The sequence below is a fragment of the Telmatherina bonti genome (assembly GCF_933228915.1).
Source record: "Telmatherina bonti genome assembly, chromosome: 10".
Lineage (NCBI taxonomy): Eukaryota > Metazoa > Chordata > Actinopteri > Atheriniformes > Telmatherinidae > Telmatherina > Telmatherina bonti.
Genome location: NC_136628.1, coordinates 20,881,484 through 20,905,827, shown reverse-complemented (window position 1 = coordinate 20,905,827; position 24,344 = coordinate 20,881,484). Strand labels below are relative to the sequence as shown.

Sequence of the window (24,344 nt, the reverse complement as noted above, 5' to 3'; positions counted from 1 at the left end):
AGCCTTATAAGTACGTTTTCTTATTGTTGTTTAATGAAATATGTGCTCTTACACCGTTATTTTGCATCTAAATTTGAGACCTGAGGCCCATGTTGACAAGTTTCTAATCTAAAAGGACACTAAAAAGTTATAAAGTTGATTGTTTAATGAAGACAGTATGACCTTATCAAAAATGTAACTGTTTAAATAACCTTTCTTTTTATGAACTGAATAATCTATATTAGTTTTGTTTTTCTTCTTAGCTACACAGCACAACATAAGTGGTCAAGTATTTTGTGATTGCCTTTTTTCTTGTCTTTTGTTTTTTGAACACAACATATACTTGACATGTTCTAAACACATTTCTTGTCTAAATTCCAGCAGTTGTGGATCTCTTGTACATTTTGGTGAGCAGCTGGAAACATTTGGTTTGAGATCTCCAGATGGAGGGAGTGTTGCTTTTACAATCGGCTTCTCCCTCCATAAGTTCGCCTCAGGATTTTTCAGATATGCCACAAGATACGAAAGAAGATTCAGCTCTCCAAGTATCTTCTGTGACTCCTGTCATGCATGCTACAGTGGCACCTCCACCTCCCCCTCCTCCACCTCCACCTCTACCTCCCCCTCTTCCAACTTCTTTTGACTCTGATATCCAGAGACGTTCCATGAAAAGGCTAAACTGGGACACCATTCCCAGCCACAATGTGGTTGGTAAGCTGAATGTGTGGACCTCCAAACGGCCTCAGAGGGATTTGGTACTGGATATTCGGACCATGGAAGAGTTATTCAGTCATGTTGACAAACGGGCATCGCTACGCAGTTCAAGAGTTGTAGGCCTGCGCAAGTATGGCAGCATGGACCTCCTTCCTCAGGAGTCTCGGGTAACACACAGTTTTTTTTTTTCCTAATATGCTTAAGTTTGATTTTCAGTCATAGGAATAATGTTTACGTAAGCAGAGCACATAAGGAAGGGAAGTAAAGAGCACACAGGTAGGAACTGAGTTTCTAAAAAGGTTCCTTGCACAACCTGTTATCTGAGAGGAACTGTGGAGTGTTTGAGCTTCCCTAAAAACATTGTTTGAGTCTCCTCATCTAAATGGGACAACAGTGATTTGAAAACTTTTTTGAGTTATTGATCCTTGTTTCCCTTGTCTTTTAGAGGATTTTGGACTCCAAGAAGAGTATGAATATTGGGATTTTCTTGAGACATTTCAAAAGGTAATGCTATACCCAAAGTAGTTAAAATGGTATGAATAAATATGGTTTGAAAGATGAGATGAAAAACTAAGATAAAACAACATACAACATGGACTGTAAAGTGGCCTAAGTTATGTATGGCTCTAGTTGGATGTTTCGTGTTAGAGTCCTGTACTAATCATTAACCAAACGGGTGGCTCTTTATCTTTGACGAATACATGCAAATAAATGGAAATGCTTTTTAAAACTTAAGTGGAACGTGCTTGGCAGCATTTTGCAACATAACTCATTTGATCCCATTCCTTATCATCTTTTACTTGATGGAAAACTTTACACAAACCTCTTCTTGCTGGTGGTATGAAGGAGGTCCCACTCAGCAGATCCGAAACCTCACTGTCTGTTTACAGCCATCTGTCAGTTTTATTTAATTGTATTAATTCTATTGAATCCCAGAAATATTGGGTTGGATCATTTCGTCCCTTTTTGCTTGAACAATTTGTATCTTTGTGGCTGAAGTTAGCAGATCAGGGTGTCAAGTCAATGAATGCTATCAGTCTTTCCTAGCATTTCTGTCTTTTATTTATTTATTTTTATTATGAACAATTCCATAAGAGTTGTGATTAGAACCTAACTGAGACTTTATTTCTCAACTGGTTTCAGTGACCCAATATACACTTTGTATCCTGCTATGGCTTCAAGGTGTGAACCAGTCACAGATGCATGATTGGCGCCCAACTAATAAACAGACGTATCAAAATGTGGCTTTCCCATTTCTCTGGAATCTGGGACCGAATGATAACAGTTTGATGAAATTGGCTCCCATGTGTCCAGACTTTAACCCAATTCAACAGTTGTGAGGTTATCTTGGCCATGCTGTATGTGCTTCAATCATTCCCCAACCAGCAGTTGTTGACATTCTACAACATTTTATTGTTTGGATGCCATCCCACAGTAAAATGTGACCAGACTGACAGTATGAGGAGGGGGTTCCCACACTGCTGTGGCAACATGTGTGTGGGTGCAGCAGGGCTGACCCATTAGCTTTGGACCTCAGAGTTCTTTTGTACTCAACACACGCTCTTCGGGAAGCAAAAGTCCAGAAACCAGTTCTTCTTTTGGTCGTTTTAATGATAAAAAACAAAACCAAAAATTACACAAACTTAAATCCAGACCTTTCTACAAACAAAATTAAAAGCAGTGTAGGTCAAAAGACTGTGTTGCTCCAAGATCCAGTGGCTTCTGATCTTCTTTTCTTTTTGTTTATTTTAGACCGAGTTTAACAACCAATCAAAATTTAGCAACCTGCACCTCACCAGTCATTTTCCTGCAACACAGAACTTCAACATTTAAACATAAAATATCACAAAGCTATGATAACTGAAGATTAAATAACAATAAAGAAAAATGGCTACAACAATGTGGATCACATAGATCTTCCAATTGCAACTGTTGAAGAGTGTGATCATATAATCCAGCAATTCAAAACCAGAGTACACAAGCAGGCGAATATCATAGGAGACTTTAGCACTTTGGGGCACTACACACGCATTTAGTTGTGTTGCTCATTCCCCCTATAATATAATTTTGGCCAGCACTTATTCTTCTTATTTACTTGCAGTCTGTAGAGTTCAGAAATCTCTTCTAAAAATTCTTTAAAAAATACCAATTCTTCTTATTTAGCTCCAACAAAATAATTTAAATAGTTTCAGCTATTCTCAATTTATAAAGTCAACAGGTAGCAAACAGGGGTTTTTATATTTAGTGATTTACTGTTTTGAATATAATTATCAAACACATTTTACAAGAAGTAAAACTTTGTTTTTTTTTTACCCTTTCTGCACATTTAATTTGATGTCAGTATAATTATAAGTGCAAATAACAATAAAGCATAATGAATAAAACAAAAAGTTTGGACAGTAAACACAAGTTCAGCAGTTAATCTAGTTAAATTTATGTTTTGGGATCTGGAGCCAGTCTGAGTTTTTGTACCTTATCAGTAGGATGCCACACGCAGTCCAATGTTCACTCAGCACTCACTTTGAATACCAAATACTCTGTGTCTGTTAGCATTTAAAGAAACTCATTTTGCCTGCTTTGATGTGTCAGCAGAAATGAAACTTTCATACCTTCTGTGTTGTAGCTGCTTCTTAATGGTATTTCCATGCCTTGTGTTTGCCGTTTACATTTTTGACTGAATATCTCCATGGTTATTGATGTCCAATCACGCCTGTAGACAGACATCCGAGGAAATGCAAAATGCGACTAAAGTTGAATTATTGAGCTTCACAGCAGTCACATCTCAGTTTCCCACTCTTCTTTTTGGAGTTCAGGACCATTCTGTTTTTTTTTTTTTAGTTTGCATATTTAAACTAAATCTCCAACGTTTTGTGCCTGTATTTATCTCTATCGCAGACTAGCATTTTGATGTAAGGGCATCTTAGGTTCAGATCTTTTTCTTTTCTTTACTACACATGACATGTTGTGTTTGATAGGTCATGCTGATAATGACAGTATAAAAGCCTCATCCAACTTTTATCCACTTGGTCTTCTGTCTCCCTCTGCAGGCCTGTGAATGAAATCGTAGAGGACATCCGTCAAGGGAACTGGCTCCGATTTGGAACAGGCAAACTAAAAGAGCTTTGTAAACTGCTGCCAGAGGAAAGTGAGGTAACAAAAGCTTGATGCTTCTTCTGTCTTAGTCTGCCGATGCCTTTGAGCGAAAAATGTATGCTAATTATCCCATTTGCATCTGCGCTTTCAAAATTTTTTGTGCAATCTTTCTCAGAACACGGAGATGAAAAAAGCACAGCAGAGCATTTTTATCCAAAGCATGTGCTACGTTTTATACTAGCTGCTATTTTGTCAATATCTGCTTTTCTTCCATGGTCTGAAGACATGTGGGTTACACACATATGAAATTGGCCTTCTGATGTAAAAAAGGCAAAATCTCAACTTGGGGAGTGCAACGTGTCTGTGTGACAAGTCATCCATTGTAAATCTTGTATGTAAAGAAAGAACAGTGAAGCTTCAGTTGACTTAAAATGCCACCTCAGCTTTACACTAAATCTGACCAAGAGATAGCCTTCTCATGAAGCATTAAATTTTTTTTTTTTAAATTACTACTTTGGTGATCCAACTGCTTCCCTTTGCATAATTCATCCTCTAGTTGTTTGGCTGCACAAGAGAAAAGACACAAAAGGAGCAAGTGTCAAACAGTCCTTTTCAGTTTTAAGCTTTTCTGTATCTCTTATATTTGTGAATTAGAGCTGTTAATTTGCACGTGATGTATGACACACACACTAATACTTTCCAAACTTCTTATCATACATGGTAGTTATTATTTCATTGTTTATGACAACATCATTTATAAGCTAGTAACTTTGCTGCATGGACAGGTGAGACTGACAGCACTTATACCAACAAGACAGGGTAACACAACACCAGTGTTTCTCAGTTCTTACTAGAAGATATACGGTAATATGCATCAGAGTGTGCAGTGTAGCTGGAAAGCTGTAAATCTCCATGATTTTACATTTTAAACTCTTCTGCGTAAAAGAAAAAGGGAAACCACAACAAAAGGTATAAACACTGTGTAAATATGATCTAGTTTTCATCTACAATATTATTATTGTTGTTTTATTGTTGTATTGTTGTATTTATTTTAAAATGATTTTGTGTCTTAATTGCAAAAAAAACTACTTGGGAAAGTTCATATTCAGAGAAAAGTATCTTTCACTGGTCCAAACATCAGCTTGCATATAGTTATGTAGTTTTCTTGTGTCAGTCTTCCCTTTTCTCCTGTGCAGTCTTGTCATATCTGCAATCAGGTAGGACAATTTTAATCTAATCACTGTTTATTGAAACAATTGTTCCAACATGTAGGTGAAGCAACTACGGTCATTCAGTGGAACCACGTCTTCATTAACTGAGGCTGACAAGTTCATGGTGCAGCTTGTTAGAGTTCCAGGGTGAGAGCACGGCTGTCATATCATTATACTCATACAATATATAATTTATGTAATATTTTCTTGCATGTTATTTTACAAAACTTTAGTCATTTGATTTACAAATAAATATTTTAAACACACCAGACATATTTTATTTCTCTTTAATAAATGTGCTTCTAGATGTCACACATCTGATGAGCTGTTGTGTTTGGTGTCTTTTCTTCAGCTACGAGGAACGCCTGAAAACAATGATGCTTAGAGAGGAATTCTTTCCTCTCATGGAGGAAGTGAAGAACTCTGTTGCTATCATGACCAAAGCAGCAAATGGTAATATTTTACTCCCAATTATCCATCTGCTAATTGCTCCTTTCAGTTCTCCATCTCTGAGTTTCTTTGTTTTTTTTACTTCTCTCTGTCCTTAGAACTGTTGGACTGCGATGACCTCCATTCAGTCATTCGGCTGGTATTAAAAGCTGGGAATTACATGAATGCTGTTGGTATTTTCTTTCACAGTCTTGGTTTTATTTCCTCTTGTAATATATTGTTTGATGCATTTCAGCTGCCCCACTGCTTTTATATTGTGCTTTTATAAACAGATGAATGAACACATGATTTACTCTCCAGGGTGGTTACAGTGCCAATGCCATTGGTTTCAGGATGGCTTCTCTTCTCAAGCTGGCAGACACCAAAGCCAACAAGCCTGGCATGAACCTCCTGCACTATGTTGCCAAGGTGAGGAGAAGCACTAATATGGCTGGTTTTACCTTTAAGGAAATACTTTTTTTTTTTTAAAGGCCAGTGACCTCTGCTGACGTGCCGTGTCAGTGAAAAGTCAAAACAAGATTAAACTTTTCTGCTGTCAGCCCAGTTGATTTAATTCATTTTAGCTAAAATCAAAAGCTGCTGACTGAGAATCCTTATGGACTCTGTTATGTCAGCGATTTATTCTCCAGTCCCATGTTTACTGCTCACCCTGCTTTCTCTTCCACTCAGCAAGCGGAAGACATTGATGCCGAGTTGCTGACTTTTCCTTGCCAGCTGGATCACATTGAGATGGCTTCAAGGTGGTCCTCATGATGTTCTCATGTTTATTCCAGCCCAACTCTGACTCTGGTTCGTTTCTAATCCTGTTTTGCATGTCTAAATTTTACTCCAGAATTTGTAAAAGTGAAGTGATCACAGAGTTCGAGGGGGAAGTTGAGAAGATTAAAGAAGTGAAACTATTAAGCAGCTGCCAGCCTGGCCTTTTGCAGCAGCTGGAGACCTTCCTAATGGTAAACGTTCTCAACTCATTAGTCCTTAAACTGAGCTGATGATTATTTTCTGTTGTTCAGAATCTGCTTCCTTTTTCTATTTTCTTCTGTCAGAGAGCAGAAGCCAAGATTGCAGACATGGAGATATCTCTCCGGGAGCTAGATGCTGTTAGCCATGCTGTTGCAGAGTTCTTCTGTGAAGATCCTGCTACTTTCAAACTAGAGGAGTGCTGCTCCATTTTTAACTCGTTTTGCAAGCGGTTTGTTACAGCTGTACAGGTAAGAGGAGAGAAAATTCCACTGAGATTCAAGTATACTGTTGAATTTGTAAGCACCCAATAAATGTTAGTCCTCTTCCCTCCTGAACGTCTGTCTTTCATTCTGCAGTGTTGTATCTTTTCTGAATACGTTCTCTTTACATGGATGCAGGAGAACCGCGAGCGAGAAGCAGCAGAGCAGAGACACAAGCGGAAGGAGAGCATGCGCATATCAGTCAAACGCCGCTCTACCGTATCTTGTTCTGGACCAGAACTTAACAGTGAGTCTTCGTGCTTGGAGTCAGCCCTGCATAACCTTCTTTCCTCTGTCCCAGGCAGTATAGCCAGAAGCAGGAAGAATGCGCTTCCTCCAATTGAACCTTCACATAACGAATGCAGCTCTCCAACTGCAGCAAAAGCAGAATCAACAAGCCGTACCAGCCAAAAGAGTCCAGAAAACAAACAGCTCAAACTGCAGAAAGAGGGTGAGCACATGTCAAAACTGGAAGACAAAGAAGTGGAGAAGATGCGTGAGGTAACTCGGAAGGTCCTCGATTTCCAAAAACAAAATGGCAACCATGACGGTGACAAAGTTTTGAGCAATCCTCAACATTCAGGTGCAGAACAAGGGAAACCTGCCACCCCGTGTACCCCGTTGCCTCGATCCAGAGATTACTTCTTTGCCAACAATGGGGATGTCGGTTCCCCGTGGACTATTCTGAGCCCCATCACGTGTTCCCAAAGAAACAGCCCACTACGAAACGGACAGGCCTGGCATCGCAGAATTTCATGGACATCAAGTGGAGAAAAACCTGTTGATGGAGTCTGGGAAAGTGATGTCAACTACGTCAAACCCGGCACCTGCAGCCAGGACAGTGTAACATCTCCATCAGTGAGCTCTGCATCTCTTCCTGAGGGCCTTCGTAGGAGGATTTTGTCTCAGGGTCCAGTCGTCAGGTCTGCTTCTGTGGATGAAACCATGCGATCTCCTGCAGCCGGCTTCCAACTGGGAGGCTTGTTCCAAAGGAGGACGTCTCAAAGGTCTTATTCTTCTAGCTCGAGGACAGCAAACATTAGAGAGGATGAAGCTGGTAGTAAGGCGGAAAGTCGTGTAGAGAGGCAAACGAGTGCATCCGGACTCATATCCTTCTTGAAACGTATCGGAGGCAGAAGTAAGCCGGGTGAACTGGAGGAACAAAACCTGAAAGGATCCAATACTTGATTATAAATTTTCCTTATAGACAGAACTTCATTTTGTTTTCCTTTTATTTGTGTGTTTTTATATAACTATAACTTGTTTGTCTTTTTTAAATGTTTGAATGTTTGACCTTTTAATTATTTTTCTTTTTTAACCCTTCAGTGGAAACAAGGTAATTTTGGACTTACTTTGACCTCTGGGGGTTTTTTTTGGTGGTCATCCAAAAATCTTAACAGCTCTAAGTGTTGTTTTTTTTTTTTTTTTTGTCATATTTGTACACAATAAAGTGATATATTCTACTTTTTAAAAAAATATATATTTATATCAATATCTGATTTGTTTTTAAGTTCATGCTTTTCAGGTTGAACTGTCGCTCTCCTGCCATGAAATGCTTGAATGTCTAATAGGAGCTAATGTCTCCTTTGTCTCACATGCTCAGATTCCACTACTTACTTTTCACCTCATCTATTATTTCTGCACTCTGACATATATGCCTGCCTATTGTACAAGTAGAAAATGTTTTCCCCACACTTTAAAGCTTCTTGCACCTACAAGACGACCTAAAATAAGGTATTTTGAAATGTAAATTTCAAACATGTAGATTTTCATTTTCAGTAGGGAAATATTTCTGGGGTGAGCTCACTCCACCCCAGTGTGTTTTGAGGATGGTTGTGCATAACAAGAAGGAGACTTTCAGCTGTTACTTAGGCAACATGGTTTGTTTACAACTATTTTCATTTCGTCTGCTGGTATAATAACACTTTCTTTAACAAACGGCTTAATGCAGGCCCCTTTCTGGCTGTTCTGTTGTCCTCCCACATTATCCATCCCACTGGAAAGTGCTCTATAGAGGCATTTGCTGTTGCTTAGTATTTGAAATTAGTGCGAAAAGGAGGGAATAAAATGGGACTTTTGAAAAGATGTAGGTCGCTTTTTGAATAGGGATCGACTGACTAAAGATTAGAAATCTTTTTATGAACATGCAAGTTATTTGTGTAACTGTGAAAAGCTCAAAGCAAAGCCTTGTTTTCAGAGAGATAACAGAAGTGGAGCGCTACGTCAGCAGCAACTGACCTGTTTGATGTAAAATGAGACCTCTGGAGCACAATAAAGCCATTGTGATAGAAAAAGAGTCCAGCTGAGGATCATCTCATGTGAGACGCAACTCCTTAGGACTGGAGGTGACCTTCTCTCTCAGCCAAGTTTCACTCTTACCACAGCCGTGCCAATGAACTGTGCTTTCAGAGTTTAGTGTTTCCCAGTGAAAGATGAGAAGCAGGCATGAATTGAGAGGGTGGGGTGGGAGAAACTTGGACCAAGTTAGAAAGGGAGGGGGGCTTGCGAGTCATATTGTACTGAGGCATTAAGGCTCAGGAGAGCATGTGAGAGGAGAGGAGAGCAAAATGAGAGAAAACACTTAATGGGAATGTACGGGACAGCTGAGGCTAAAGAAGGACTAAAGCGTGAAAAATGAGCTTTCCTGGATGGTTTTGATCATGTGAGGATTTGCAGCTGCAGTGTAAAGGTATGTTGTTATTGGAGCATGTTTGAAGAATGCTTAATAGCATAGCTATAAAGTATATTGGCATACTCTCATAAAGCTGTTTTTGCTTTGTGTATTTATGAAACGTCTTACCAAAGTGGTATGTTACAACTACACCATAGAGAAGTCTGTGATAGCTGCTTGTTTAACTTAATCCACCATAACAGTTATGGGAATTAGACTGTTCACAAGTGTCCTAATTAGATTTGTAGCTGGAATCCTGCTGTAATGCACTGAGAAGTGTTTCTAAAATTATGTCACAGATACGCCTCTGATAGAAAGGTGAGAGTGTTGAACCTTTTACTTTTCTAGTGCCATGCCTTATAGAATTATAAGATTTAAAGAAGACCAAAAAAATTAAGGTGAATAAATAATGATCTTTAGAAAATGTAATTACAGTCACGAGAAAGGTTAATTCTGAGGTCTTGCATATGAGGGAATAGTTTTAAAAGTCTATTAGGTTATAATTGGTAAATCATTATTGGACTAACACGATGGCGTAAATGAAGCAGTCAGTGACAAACTAATTACACCCTTAATGCTTTGGAATTAAGCAGGTAAGCAGCAATCAGGTTCTGATGGTGTTGAGCAAATGCAATTATTACTCAAGTGTCAGGACCTGTATGAAATTTATGACAGCATTTTGTCTGGAGCACTCTGGTATGTGTTACCATCATAACATGGTGCCAAGAAGGGAAAAGATAAGTGATGACCAGAACTACTGGAACCAAACTTCAGTGTGGTTTTCTTTGGAAGGGTTTGGCAATAAAAAAAACCAAAACAAAACAAAAAACATCAATGCAAACACCATACCACCAGCTGTCATTCACAGTGGTGCATGAGGGTGGGGGTTCTTCTCTACTCCAAATTAATTAATCGGAGAGCAAAATGTTTCCTGAAACAGGTACCATGCAGTCAGACAATCTCACGCATAGCATAACATGTAGTGTAAAATCAGAAGGAAATGCTGCTGCTGTAAGGCAGATTGTAATATGTGATTTATGATGTGATCTGAGTTTTAATCATGAGATGAAGCGTTATTGGAAGAAAGAAATACGAAATTTGACCCCGACGTGATTTGAACACGCAACCTTCTGATCTGGAGTCAGACGCGCTACCGTTGCGCCACGAGGTCTATAGTATCCCGACGGTACTGGACACTCAGTTTGACCATGAAGGATGTATCCCTGATGTATTTCTGTTGTATGCTTTGCTCTTATCCTGATTTTTAGCACACAAATAGTATTTCTTGGCTTTATCGATGTCTTAACGATGCAACTTGAAAGTGGTGGTTTTGACCGCTGTCAGTCACTAGATGGTGCAATTATTCAGAGGTTAACCATCAACTGACTGTACTTGATATGTACAGTTCTTTAAGAACTTGACATTTTTACTTAGAAACTAAAGCTATTAACAAAAGATCATTCTACACAACAGAGCAACAATGTTGAACGTTAACAAAGGACAATGCCAAACCACCCAGAGAGGACATTATTACTTTTATTTATTCATTTGCCAGTGATTGTGGGAATTATTATTTTCTGAGTTAGCTCGAAGGAGGTTATCAATGTGTTCATTTGTTAATTGTAATTTTCTTTCAGTGTCGGAAGACAAGCACTAAAGGAATCCCCTGCTATCGTCATTTTGTGGCCAAGTACTTTGTTGCAAAATGGATAGGTAAGAAAACACACACCAAGTTTCCTTTGTACACTGTTAACCGCCTGTTGTTTGACTTTCAGGTTTTAAAAAAAGCAGCATAACTGTTACAGCATCCTTTAGTCCTCAGGTGCAGGGTTTGTTCTCACCATGGTTACCTGAAATTGTCATTTAGTTTAAAATCGTACTAATGTTATTATACCCCCAGCTCCAGCTGTGGCCACTTATGCATGCTGTCTTCTGTCTACACCAACAAGGGTGTGGACAACAAGGTGTTGGAGCACAACAGGACACGTTGCTTATGTTTAGTTATGTCAAAGTTGAACACACAGTGACAGCAAAGGTTTGGGCATCACGAGAGATTTCAGTTGTCAAAACCTCTATGAGGAATTAAGCCTCAAACGTTGTAACTTCTTCAAGTAGCTGCTTTAGAAAAGAACAGTTATAATGACTGATGCTTACAAAAGAAGAGCGGGAGGTAAAGTTATTTTCAAGCTTGCTATTGATTGTAATGTAATATGGAATGGCATTCAGGTTTACATTTGAAAGAGCAAAACAACTTTGTGAGAAGGCTGCTGTTAACCTGAACGGCAAATAAAAACCTGCAACCCCTGACCCCTCACAGAAAAATCATCACATGAAAACTGTTCCCACACTAAAAAGTCCAGCAAAATATTACAGACTGTTTTCTTTGTTGTTGTCATGCAACCACTAAAGATGAAATAAAATAAAATATTTTCTATAATGCATAGCATTTTTTTTTTTTTAAATGTTCAATTTCTAACTGTTTGTGTGAACTCTCATAGTACTACATGCAGGTGTTGTCAAACTTTGTGAGATGGACAGTTGGGGGTTTTTGTCAGAACTAATTAAATTATACCCCTTCACCCCCCTTTTTTAAACTAGAATATGTTAGTTTCTGTGGATGAGTAGCTTTTTTCTAAAATCTGTTCTTTTCCAACCAAAAGCAGATATTTTGTATGTCTTCATGCAATTTCAACATAAACTAAAGAGTGTATCTGTAAGAAAGGAGGGCAATCTGAGAACCAACACATTGTATATTGATAAATTGAGATGTTGATTAAAGGGCAGTATCTTTACATCGCCTTAGCTCCTCCAGCTTTGACATTGTCTTCATATCAGTGTACATTCAAGTGCAGACCATGTACACTCTTCTGGACTGAAAGCACAAATTATGTTGATTGATTCATTGTAGAAGTGACTATTCAAATGCTTTGCTGCTCATGAACTGGAGTTGTACAAATACATTTCATGCCTTATTTCATTTCATTATATTGTCACATTAGATGATGCTTCTTGAATGTTTTCCTACAAGCTGATGCAAGGCTTTTGCTCTTTAGTCAGAAATGCTTAGTCTGGACTCTGACTCAGAGGGTTGTCTGCACCTGGAGGAAATTTTTATTAAAATCGCTAAGACAAGCTTTAGTAAATTGCAGGTCAGGGATGAGAAGCTAGCTAGACTGTTTCAAAGAGAGGGAGGGCAACCATCTGCATGTTCTGCTGCACTGGATGCAGTCTCCATGGCAACATGGTACTCCCGCAGCAAAATTATGAGAAGACGGCTTGTTCCCCACCCCCACGCACATACACACACACACACGCATTCCACACACACTCTCGCAAGAGGGACTCATGTCTAAATTGTCCATCTACACCGATCAAACTAAGCTCTTTGACCTCAGCTTTTCTGAGAAATTATTTTACGTTTAAATTGATATGATCAAAAGAATAATTTCTATTTTATGAGGAGCTCTTAACATTCGACACAGACGTGAAAACAAATATCCAATCATCGAGAACCTTACTCGTTTCCTCTGTCTCTCCATTATATGGTTCTGAATCTGTCCCTGCATCACCATTTTCAGCTGAGCCCCACATTTGCCACTCCTTTGAGCAATCAGTTATGTGAGTTCCCAGCAGGATTTGGTGATTTATCCCTCCTGTTTGTCCCATCAGCCTCTCTGCACCTACACCCTGCATGTGAGAGAAATGCATCTTTTGTATGATGGTCTTATATGAATCGCCTCCTACTTTCTGTTTGATACTTTGGGTATTTCTCGTTCTCCCTATGTTTGATGTCAGGAAAGAGAAACAGGAGAGATAAATGAGAGTCAGGACAGGAATTGAAAAAATTCTGTCTCTTTGTTGCCATCTCCCCTTCGCTCTGCTCTTCTCCTACTCTATTGGATGATCAAGCCCCCTCCCATTTTCTCACCAGCCATTCAGCTTGTACAAACTCTCTGCATCTCTTGCCTCTCTCTCTCTCCCTCTCCCTCTCTGTCTTTCCCTCCAACTCACACACACACATACGTGCGTTAAAGCCAGATCCCAATCTACTTCCCCTTTCAACACACACACACACACACACACACACACACACACACACACACACACCCTGTTCCTGTCCATCTCTTCAGACGCTCTGTGTGAGGAGCTTCTTTAGCTTTGGCAATGTCAGGTTTTGCGGATGGATATCGCTCCCTCTGGAGGAGAGCACACTAAAACTTCCTGTCTTTCATCTGTCAGAGACCTACTGTAAGTAAATCTTTCCCTCCGACACTTGCTCAGCCTTTCATGCCATCCCTACTATGTGCCAACTTTCATTTGATAACTCACGTGATTTTCTCTCTCACCTTGATAAAGGGTATGAGTCTTTCCTCATGCTTCCCTTCCACTCCACCTTTCCCCGTAACCTCTGACTGGTGGAGGCACACACCCTGTGTAGTTCCTATGCAGAATATCACTGGGAGCCATTCGTTTGCCTGTGACAGGCTTGTACTGTGCAGCTTAAGAGGAATACATTACCTGGTGGTGTAATTACACTGCTCCCACCTGACTGTGATGGCTATGTTATGGATGACTGGAGAGAGGAGGAGCAGTTTACTGTGATAGGTGATGTAGGAATATGCTGATATGACTGCGCACTCAACAGCACTTAAAAGGATCATTTATGACTCAAAGCTGCATGCTCTCTATTAAAGTTATTTTTTTTTAATAAAAGGTTTGCATAAAGGATTACTAATTTGTTTTTAACTATCATTCAGTTAGACCTCATTCCTGACTATTTTTGTCATAAATCTGACAAACTGTGTTTCCTTTTGCTATCTTTATTAATTTCCTACTGCATGCCCTGCATAAACAGGAAGCTTCAAAAACCTCCTAGACACAGAAATCTTTCAGACCACCGAAAATAGCTATAATTTATAGACATTAACTTTAAAACAAGATTAACTGATTTTAGCTTCCCAAATGTTGTCCCTATTAAATGTGAGTGAGATGGTAGTATTGCCTTTTAAACTCTGCCAAGTTGCAGCTGATGCTGACGTGAGCAGATCATCACTGTTATCCAGCAGATACAACAGATAGAACAATATATTTAAGGGGTAAATCAGTAGTTGAGTGCAGCATGGTACTCTTATATCTTCAGAAGTCTGGTAATGTTAAATGAGGACTTTATTATTATTTTTTTTACAAAGGTTAAATTAGTGATCAAGATGAACCGCCGGTCAATGTAGGGGGAATGCAGTGGAATGTCCAGCTAGCTTGGGAGGAATGTCACTGAAACTGTATGTGAGGGGGTGGGGGGGAGCCAGGCATGTAAACTTAACCGTGAAATATGATGAATGGTTGCCAGTACTGTAATGACTGGATTTTCTGCTCTGTTTGTGCAGCAGCTATGTTCGCATCTCAGATGGGTTGTTGTTACGTTGTTGATATTCTCAGTGTTGCATGGCTGCTTTATTTTTGCAGATGTCCATGGATATAAATCAAGAATTTTATGGGGAAAAAAAAAAAAAAATTTCCCAAACATCTGTTTACACTACATGGGTAGCCTTGTAAAAGACTAGATATAAGCTGTTCCCTTTTCTGCTGATTAACAAGCAATAAGTGACAACTGATCTGCTGGCCTTTTTGATCTAACAGTGGCAGCTCACATCACAAATGACAAGACATCCGACATGATAGCAATGTGAACTGTGACAGCAGCACCCTGTGTGCATGTGTGTGCCAATGTGTGCTGTTCTCTTTGTCTTCCTTGCAGATCTGATCAGCTCAATAGGTGACTGTGTTGCCATTGGCAACGGGCATTCCTCCACCACTCTGCTGTCAAACACATGTTTGAGAGCAAATTGAAATTCACCCCATTTAAGTGGGATTGCTTTAAACGTATAATTTGGCACACAATCAAACAAGTATAGATCAAACTGTTTAAATCTGACTCTTAACTTTGTTAAATCTGAGGAGGAGACTGTGTTAAGTCTGTAGGAGTAGATGAGCTCCTCTGAGAGATTAAACAGCCTCAGCTAGGGAGTTCTGTAGGTCTGTTAGGGTTAATTGTCATCTCCCCATAGTTTAAAAGCAGTGATGTTAGTATGACTTTAATTACATTTTTCTTTTTTTTTTTTTTTTTTTTTACCAGCTTTTAGTTTTCTTATCTTCAACTTTCCCAACTTTATCCCAGACTAAGGAACAGTTTTACACTTTCAGTGATTAGATGGGGGTGATTTTAAGTTATGTTGGTTTGAGTTTGAAACATTTTGTGATTCTTTCCCTTTTAGGAAACTCATAAAACAAACCAATTAATAATAACAGGTAACACTGCCGTCTACAGCAGTATCTCTCTGATGATTGGCCTTTGTTTACAACATGACTGTGTGACACTCCATGTGCTTAGACACACATATGTGTCAGGATGTGGGACTGAATGTTTATGTTTTGGATGTGGACCTTCAGGTTTTCCAGTCATATTCAGAAACTGTATATTGTCAGGACAGTGTTGTGGATGGAAAGCTTGGTGACTGATAGAGACACAGTCATCTCATGTTGGATATATTTAGACAGGCCCCTCAGGGAGACTTCAGTTACAGTACTGATAATATTGTGAGAATTCTTGAGTTGTTCATGCAATATCAGTTGATGAAATTGCCACAACCCTGTTGATTATTTAGTCCTTCATACAGTTCATTGTTTTGTTGTCCCAGAAAAAAGACAGTTCTGAGAAGACTTTTTGTTATCAGCGTAAAGACTGTGTATCTCTGTACAGTACGTCGAAGAGGGCTGATGACATAACTGTATGTGAAAACCCCTGAGCTGCAGGTTATCATTAGTTATATAAGATGGGTTACACGCCTGGGTATGAAATGGAAGGTTTTACTCGCGCATTGGACAATGAACCGGAGTTTCTTAAGTTCCTTAAGGCTCTGGATGCTGTGGTGCTGTCCTGGCTGACACGCCTCTGCAGCATTGCGTGGACATTGGGGACAGTGCTTCTGGACTGGCAGACTGGGGTGGTGGTCCCCCTTTTCAAGAAGGGGTATGCTCCAACTACTGGGGAATCATGCTCCTCAGCCTCCCCGGTAAGGTCTATTCAGGGGTCCTGGAGAGGAGGGTCCTTAAGACTGCTGAATCTCAGATTGAGGAGGAGCAGTGTGGTTTTCGTCCCAGTCGCGGAACAGTGGACCAGCTCTATACCCTCTTTGGGGTCCTGGAGGGGGCATGGGAGTTTGCCCAACTAGTCTACATGTATTTTGTGTACTTGGAGAAGGCATTTGACCATGTTCCCTGGGGACTCCTGTGAGGGATACTCTGGAAATATGGGGTACGAGACCCCCTTGTACAAGCTGTCCAGTCCCTTTACGACAGATGTCAGAGCTTGGTTCGAATTGCTGGCAGTAAGTCAGAGTCATTTCCGGTGAGGGTTTGACTCCGCCAAGGCTGCCCTTTATCACTGATTCTGTTCATAACTTTTATGGACAGAATTTCTAGGCGCAGCCGAGGTGTTGAGGGGATCCGGCTTGGTGACCTCAGGATTGGGTCTCTGGTTTTTGTGGATGACGTGGTCCTGTTGACTTCAGCTGCCCGTGATCTCCAGCTCTCAGCTGAGCAATTTGCAGCTGAGTGTGAAGCGGCTGGGATGAGAATCAGCACCTCCAAATCTGAGAGCATCGTCCTCAGCCAGAATGGGGTGGATCGTCCTCTCCGGGTCGGGAATGAGGTCCTGCTCCAAGTGTGCCAGTCTGTCGTGGTGAAGAACGAACTGAGCTAGAAGGCAAAGCTCTCGATTTACCAGTCAGTCTGTGTTCCTACCCTCACCTATAGTCATGAGCTGTGGATGGTGACCGAAAGAATGAGATCTTGTATATAGGCGGCTAAAATGAGTTTCCTCCGCAGGGTGTCCGGGCTCTCCCTTAGAGATAGGGTGAGAAGCTTGGTCATCCTGGAGGGGCTCAGAGTAGAGCCAGTGCTCCTCTGCATCAAGAGGAGCTAGTTGAGGTGGCTCGGGCATCTGGTCAGGATGCCTTCTGGACACCTCCCTATACATCCCTATAAATATGTATATGAGTGTGTGTGTGTGTGCATACATGTGTATATACTCATGGCACCTATAGTCTTGTTATATAAATTAATAAATAAATAATATTCGGGGAAAAAATAATACTTAAATGACTCCTCCAACTGATTTTTGTTACTGTCTTGTGTGTCTTGTTTGAGCATGTGTGTACGTGTTTTCCGACTGACATCACAGTATGCAGCAGAAGTTGTTTACACCTTTATGTCTGTGTGTGTTCACGTTTGTTTTCATTCCTGAGTGTTAGCTCTGAGTTACTATGTTGATAGACAGCTCATGTTGCACAGCTTGGATCAGGTCAGTCCAGTTGATAATTTTGGTTGCATTGATGTCAGTCAATCCCACTGTACGTGGACCGGGAAGTGAAGATACAAACATCCCCCTTGCTAAAGGACTAAACATAATAGAAGTTTGTATTGTAACATATTAGTCATCAGCCGCAGGCCACCCTGTTTTTTTTGCCCAGCTATTATAGCAGTAATGGAGTGTCACAGAATGCTGAGCACTGAAATGTACATCACAGTCATAAAATATATTAATTAAATTTAATAACTGTGTTTGTGTGCGCCAGGCAGATATTTTGGGTATCAATTAAACTAAGTTGACATTTCTACGTGGTCAAACTTCTTCATATTTCATGCATCATAATCTGGGAGTTGAATAAATGTGCAAATAACAAACCTTTCATAATGACACAAAAAGAATAGGATTAATAATCCCTTTTTACTAAATTTGTTTTTACACTGCTTGGAATTTGTAATGCTATTTAACATTCAATGACAAAATGCTTTGAATGAGCAGGATGAGAAAAGACATTCAGTATTTTCTTTGGCATCCTTCACTGTATTTAACGTAGTGTGTGTGTGTGTGTGTGTTACTGTAATGTGAAGGACATAGGATCAAAAAGCCTATAGCTAAGTCCTTTTATTTTTTTTGGCCATCTTTGCCTCTTACATAAACAACACTTTTGACCTATTCTTTCTGAAATCATCCATTTGATGACAAACGTTCAACCTCCCTACTTACACTTGAAAGAGAATGTCCAAATCCACTTTGACCAACCTGAGACAACGCTGTGGTCTGATTTTATCATGATAGAACTAGCTATGTAATGTATGTTTAGCTCTGGGCTTCTATTCCCTCAGTTATTTAAAGGAACAAATTATTTCAGGATCAGCTCCTCTGCCCTGTGGCACATGCTCCTCTTTCACTATAATAATTCTTTGTAGTGGGAAAGGGAGGAAGATTCAAGGCGAGTAGAGAAACAGGAGGGAAAAACACATTTTGTTTAATATTCTTTTTGAACACATTTTACCTTGCTTACCATAACATATGTATGCATATAGACCCTCTGTTATTATGCAGGCGTCATACCTGGAGATTCTCTTCTGGTGTTTTTTGTGAAATCCTTTCAAGACTGATGAATGTTGACATCAAGCGAATATGCTTGATGCTCAAAATTTACCTCAAACATGAGCAAATAAAGATTATTTTCCTCAGAGTTGGTCACATATTAGGAGCTTGTGATGATGTGTTCACATATTGGATATGCTAAATATATTCAGAGATGAAGGAGGCTATATCCGTGTGATCCCCTGAATTGCTCATGTATCCGTCTCTCAAAGCTTGGTGTTGCTGTGTGTAAAGTATGCATAACTGCAGCACCTTGAGCAAGATATCGAACTTCATCCGTCCCATGTGTCTCTGGTGTGTTCATTTCTATATAAATGTTTGTATGATGGGATAAAACACATAGCACTAAAGCGAGTATGTGTGAATACTTGCAGTGTAAAAAGCTCTTAGAGTGGTCAACAAGACAAGAGTTTCTATGTTTCCCCATGGGTCTCTTTCTAACATCACTTCCTCAAAGTATTTTTAAAGCTTTTTTTTTTTTTTTTTTTACAAAAGATTACCTGATAGGATTCTAATAAAACAGGGATTTCAAAATCATTAATGTTTGTTTTGTAGCTTTTATATATATGTATTCAGATAAACCATAGATACCCCTTTCTGGTTTCCAAGAATAGCGGTCCATATAGACCCTGTGACGGACTGGCAACCTGTCCAGGGTGTATCCTTACTGGGATAGGCTCCAGCTTCAACGCTACCCTTAATTAGACTAAGTGGTATAGCAAATGTATGAATGAATGAACAGGACCATAGTTCTGCAGGATTTTGGTGCTTCCTAACTTCAACATGCCTGATTCAAATTAATAAATTATTAACAAGTTAATGCAGAATTTGAAGAACTTTTTGGGGAGACACATTTGATTTTAATTAGGTGTGTTGGAGCAGGGAAATATAAGAAACCTGCAGGATAGTAGTCCCTCGAGGACTGGAATTGGACAATTCTATGTACAAAACACCATCCACTAAATAATTTAGGCTTCAAGAACACTGATAATTATGATCATGTTAATCCCTTCAAAGCTCTTATTTAAATTCTGTAGCAGCTGTAGCTCAGCAAGAAGAGCAGTTGTGTTCCGAATTGAAAGTTGGGAGATTGATTCCAGGCTTCCCCAGACTATGTGCTGAAGTGTCCTTGGGCAAGACATTAAACTGCAAGTTGCAGTATGAGTGTGTATGTAAATGGCTTTGGATAAAAGCGTCTGCTAAATGACTATAGAATATAATCTTAACAAAGGGTAAGATGCCCTGCGATGGACTGGCAAGCTGTCCAGGATGTACCCTGCCTTTCTCCCAAAGACTGCTGGGATAGGCTCCAGCTTCCTCGCGACCCTTAATCGGACTAAGCAGTTAGGATGATGAATGAATGAATGAATAAACTCATTTTCATTTATTCCTGAAGGTGTTGAAAATGATGACTATAATGCTTCTGACCAGGACTTAAGTTTAGCAAGCTAAAGGTGATGATTTCACAATAGAATAAAATATAGTCGAGTCTTTGCTGTCATTGGACATTTCTAGACAAGTAAATAGTCTTTAATAGTAATTCCATAAATACCAGCATAAAATATTGTAATAAATAAATATGTAAGCGTCATAAAAAGTATTGCAGCAATAAGGAATAAAAGGTCAAGGGAAACAAGTCATTAAAAGGTCAAGGAATAACATGACAAGACAAGCAATAAAAAGCCTCAGCTCAGGGTTTCAGCAGAGCTTTAACAGCTCTGGGGAAGAAACTGCCCTCGTGACCCTGAGCCTGCCAGAAGGGAGGGCGTCAAGAAGACCTTGTCTAGGGTGTGTGCAGTCACACCAGAGCCTTTCAACTATTTCTTAGCTGGACAGAGTAGATGTGTTCCAGGGGAGACTAATGGGCACTGATGATCTTTTGTGCACTTCTGATGATCTGCTGCAAGTTTTTCTCCAAGTTGAGGCTGGAGAACCACGCCAAGCATCCATATCTTCACACACTTTTTGTGGTGCGCTGGTAGAAATTTATCTGGATCTCCTGTGAGATCCCAGTTTTTGTACGAGTCTAAGAGGAAAAGTCCCTCCCGGTCTTCTTCGGTGTTTACTCCACATGTCAGGTCCTTAATGTACGAGAAACTCGCTGACTAGTCCTCTTCTTTTCTATTGACCATGACAGGTCAATTTTTTTTTCCCTTTGGGTTCATTTTGCACTGACATCTGATTTAATAACGCTCTGCTTTTATACAGCTTATGCAGGCCTCTGTGACAAACAATGAACAGAGTGAAACCAAAGATTAGTTACATGTATGATGAAAGCACTTTGCATAGAGATGTCCATGAGTGAATTCTTTTTTTTTTTTTTTTTTTTTTGCTGTAGTCTACTTATTTGTTTGTGTGCTATTTGACATCTGTTTGAAGTGGAACCTTCAACACTTAATTTACACTCACACACCTGCTTTACCTAAGGCAAAGCAGTGACGTTGAAGCAGCCGAAAAACTGCCTCGCTGTTTGAAAGAACCCATCAGTATCACCTTTCCAACCTTCCATCAGGCGATTTGCATGAACACTCGACATCTTTGTGATGAGCTGCCAAAAAAAAAAAAAAAAAAAAATCCTGCACCTTTCATTTAAAATGTTTACACATCCTATAGTATGACTGTATGATGTAGATCTCCTTTAAACCTTACAGTGTCTATGAGCATTGTGCAGGTCACCTTGCTCTGTTTTAATTCCTAAATTTGCATATAATCACACATACAGATGGAGTAAATGTGCATCATTAAATGTAATTATGCTCTAATAAATCATTGCATATGTCATATGTGTAACAGTTAAGACATGAAAAACAGGTTTACATAAATGTTAAGCATATAGCTTGATCTCAGTTTCTTTGAGTCTCTTGGTTTTCTGAAGATCCCTGTGCTTTTGCAGGCTGCGTGTGCCATTCAGGGCACGTGCCTGCCAGTGGTGTGAAAGGGATGCGAACTGATAGCTCTATATATAGAAATGTATGTATGTGGAGGCTTAAGAAAAGCTTGTGCAGAAGAATGGAAGTTTGCAAGCATGCTAATGAGGATAGGGCAGACTGCCTATATGAACTGTGGGAGAGTGCTGTTGTATCTGTGGGTCTTTATGGGAACAACTACAAGATTTTAACCCTCAGAAGGAGGTGTATGTGTCTCAGTTTGTGATTGGTGTAATGTGAGCAGTGAAGTGGCAAAGCGGGAGGTGGGGTATAGTATGACTCAGACTGGAACAGCTGACTCTCTGAATGTGTATGTGTGGAGGATGGTGCTCAGCCCAGAGCTGTCAAACTCTAACACTGTCATTGTAGCCCCCAAGAGTTCACACTCATGTGCTGCTACGCAGGAACCGTAGTCGTTCAATGTGCGTGAATACACAGCTTCAAGTCCCTCGTCTTTGTTCTATCTTGTTTTTATCCTCCACACATCTCTTTTGCTACTAATATATACTGCCGGCCACAGCAGGTAGATGCAGTGTGTAACAGTGTGTAAGGAGGAGTAAATGACAAACAGGATCAAGTAAAAAATACAAGTAACCAGGTGTAAAGGTACATCTGTAAAGTACAGCAGCACACCCTTTACCCTCGTTCTTGTCATATTGTGTGTGACTGTCAGGTGTACAAGGTACAGAAAGAAGAGAAGCCAAACATCACATGGAGGCTTGGCCAGTACATCACAGGAGATCACCTTAGTATTACTGCTTATTTCGGGATTTTTTTTTTTTGTAGCAGTCAAAAGTCTTTCAACTCTTTGGGGTATTTTTCCCACGTTTGTCTCAAACTCTTTTAGTTATGGATTGCATTGTGAGGACCACTGTAAGCCCTCAGTGTATACCTTAGTGGTCCATTATGGATTTTGAGGTTTAAGTGTCTGTGCTCTGCTGTAGAAACCATCCTCTTTTTATCTTTTATTGAGTTGTTTTTTTTTTTATTTTTACTAATGGTTTAGTGAATGCATTCTCCATTTCCCAACACATCAAATGCTATACCACTAAATGAGTATAACACAAGTCTTAAACATGGTTAAACCAACCTCATGCTTAACTTTAGGAACGTGTTTCCTAAAAGCCCCAAGAAGCTCCACCAAGGCTTTCTGCTGATGTCTTCCTGTTTGTCCAGATGTGCACACTGCAATACTACACTGTTAAACCCTTTAGATCAGGGATGATGGTGGGTTTCATTGCTTGACTTTTACTAATTAAAGCTTTGACCCAACTAGAAATCTTAACATGCACTTCTACTGTAAAGCTTTTTATATGTGGAAATATGTAATATCATGTTCATTAATTGTGCTTTATCTTGTAATCAACTCTGACTAGAACACTCCTATTATGCAATCTTCACTTGCTCCATGGGGCTCCATGTGAGTGCCAGTGGCATTTAATTGCTTGAATATTTTTAGAAGTCATATGTTTTGATAGAAATCTTTTATTTTTTTAGTGAAAAGCTCAGCAGTAAGCCAGTAAGGCCATCAAATTCACACTGCAGTAGTTCCAAGTCAAAAGGCTGCAAAAGCTGGAGTGCTGCGTGATGTACTGATCATGTCAGACACCCCCTCTTTAATTGCTTGCCACAGAACATAAAGCTCAAGACTTCATGTTAGATGGTTAGTCTCAGTAGTGAAATATTAGTAGGAATTGACTTAGTTTGGGGAAAATAAGCATCAGGTCATGTGACTGTTGTTCAGTGAGAATTTCAAGTTTGTTTAACTGCAATAATTTATCATATACATTATATGAGGCTGCATGCATGGAAAAAAAAACCAAACATTTAAAACAGTGCCACAGTATAGGTGAGTCATCAATAAATCGCCTTCAGTCAGGTACTGTTGTATCATTCTCTGTGTGGTCTCTTTATCCTCTTATCACTGACTTCCTGTTAGACCCACCGCAGCAGTCCAACTCATGAGATCAGAATTATGGGATTTTGGAAAGGTGTGTGTGTGTGTGTGTGTGTGTGTGTGTAGGTGGGTGCAGAGGAACCAGAGTGGGGGAGGAGAAATGACAGGGACTCAATCCCCAGAGATTAAATGCAGATTGATATTTTTGTCACCTTGTGTAAGGACAGAGGATTATCTGCAAGACTATATCATATAGCAACAGATTTTCTCAGTGGTGCTGTCTGCATGTCTGTTTGCTGGACAAAGAGGCATTTAGTCCAGATTGTCATTTTATTTTTAATTTTTTTGGGGACCATCCTAAATATTTAGCTCTAATTTTCTTTTGCTTTTCTGCTTTATTCAAGTCCCCAGCATGCATCTGTGTATGTTATAGTGTAAAGCATTAACAGTGTTAGTAGCCTATAAGCTGCAGTATGTGCAACACTGCATGTTCCTGGAGCCAAGATTGCTCTATCGACAGGCTTTGTTTCTTGCAATCTCAACCTCTCACTCCCTCTGGCCAGTACAAATTGTTGGCCTATGATGCAATGTGTCATTCTTGCTAGTTTAAGTTTCCCAGCCAATCAGAGCATGGCAGTAGGAGGATATCCAGTCAGATCATGCTTGTAAACAGCTCTGACAGTAGGAGGGCCTTTCAATTTCCAGTC

The 24,344-nt window shown here is 39.8% G+C and overlaps 1 protein-coding gene across 1 annotated transcript; it reads left to right on the top strand.

Moving 5' to 3' along the window:
• Positions 1-488: 488 nt before the first annotated feature.
• On the top strand, positions 489-7,855 carry fhdc3 (FH2 domain containing 3; the record flags this gene model as incomplete). Its single annotated transcript, XM_079247385.1, has 11 exons — positions 489-860; positions 1,139-1,197; positions 3,741-3,843; positions 5,059-5,144; positions 5,350-5,450; positions 5,546-5,616; positions 5,748-5,855; positions 6,117-6,187; positions 6,280-6,397; positions 6,491-6,655; positions 6,806-7,855. The coding sequence occupies 11 exons, from the start codon at positions 489-491 to the stop codon at positions 7,853-7,855; spliced, it is 2,304 nt and encodes a 767-aa protein (XP_079103511.1).
• Positions 7,856-24,344: the final 16,489 nt, after the last annotated feature.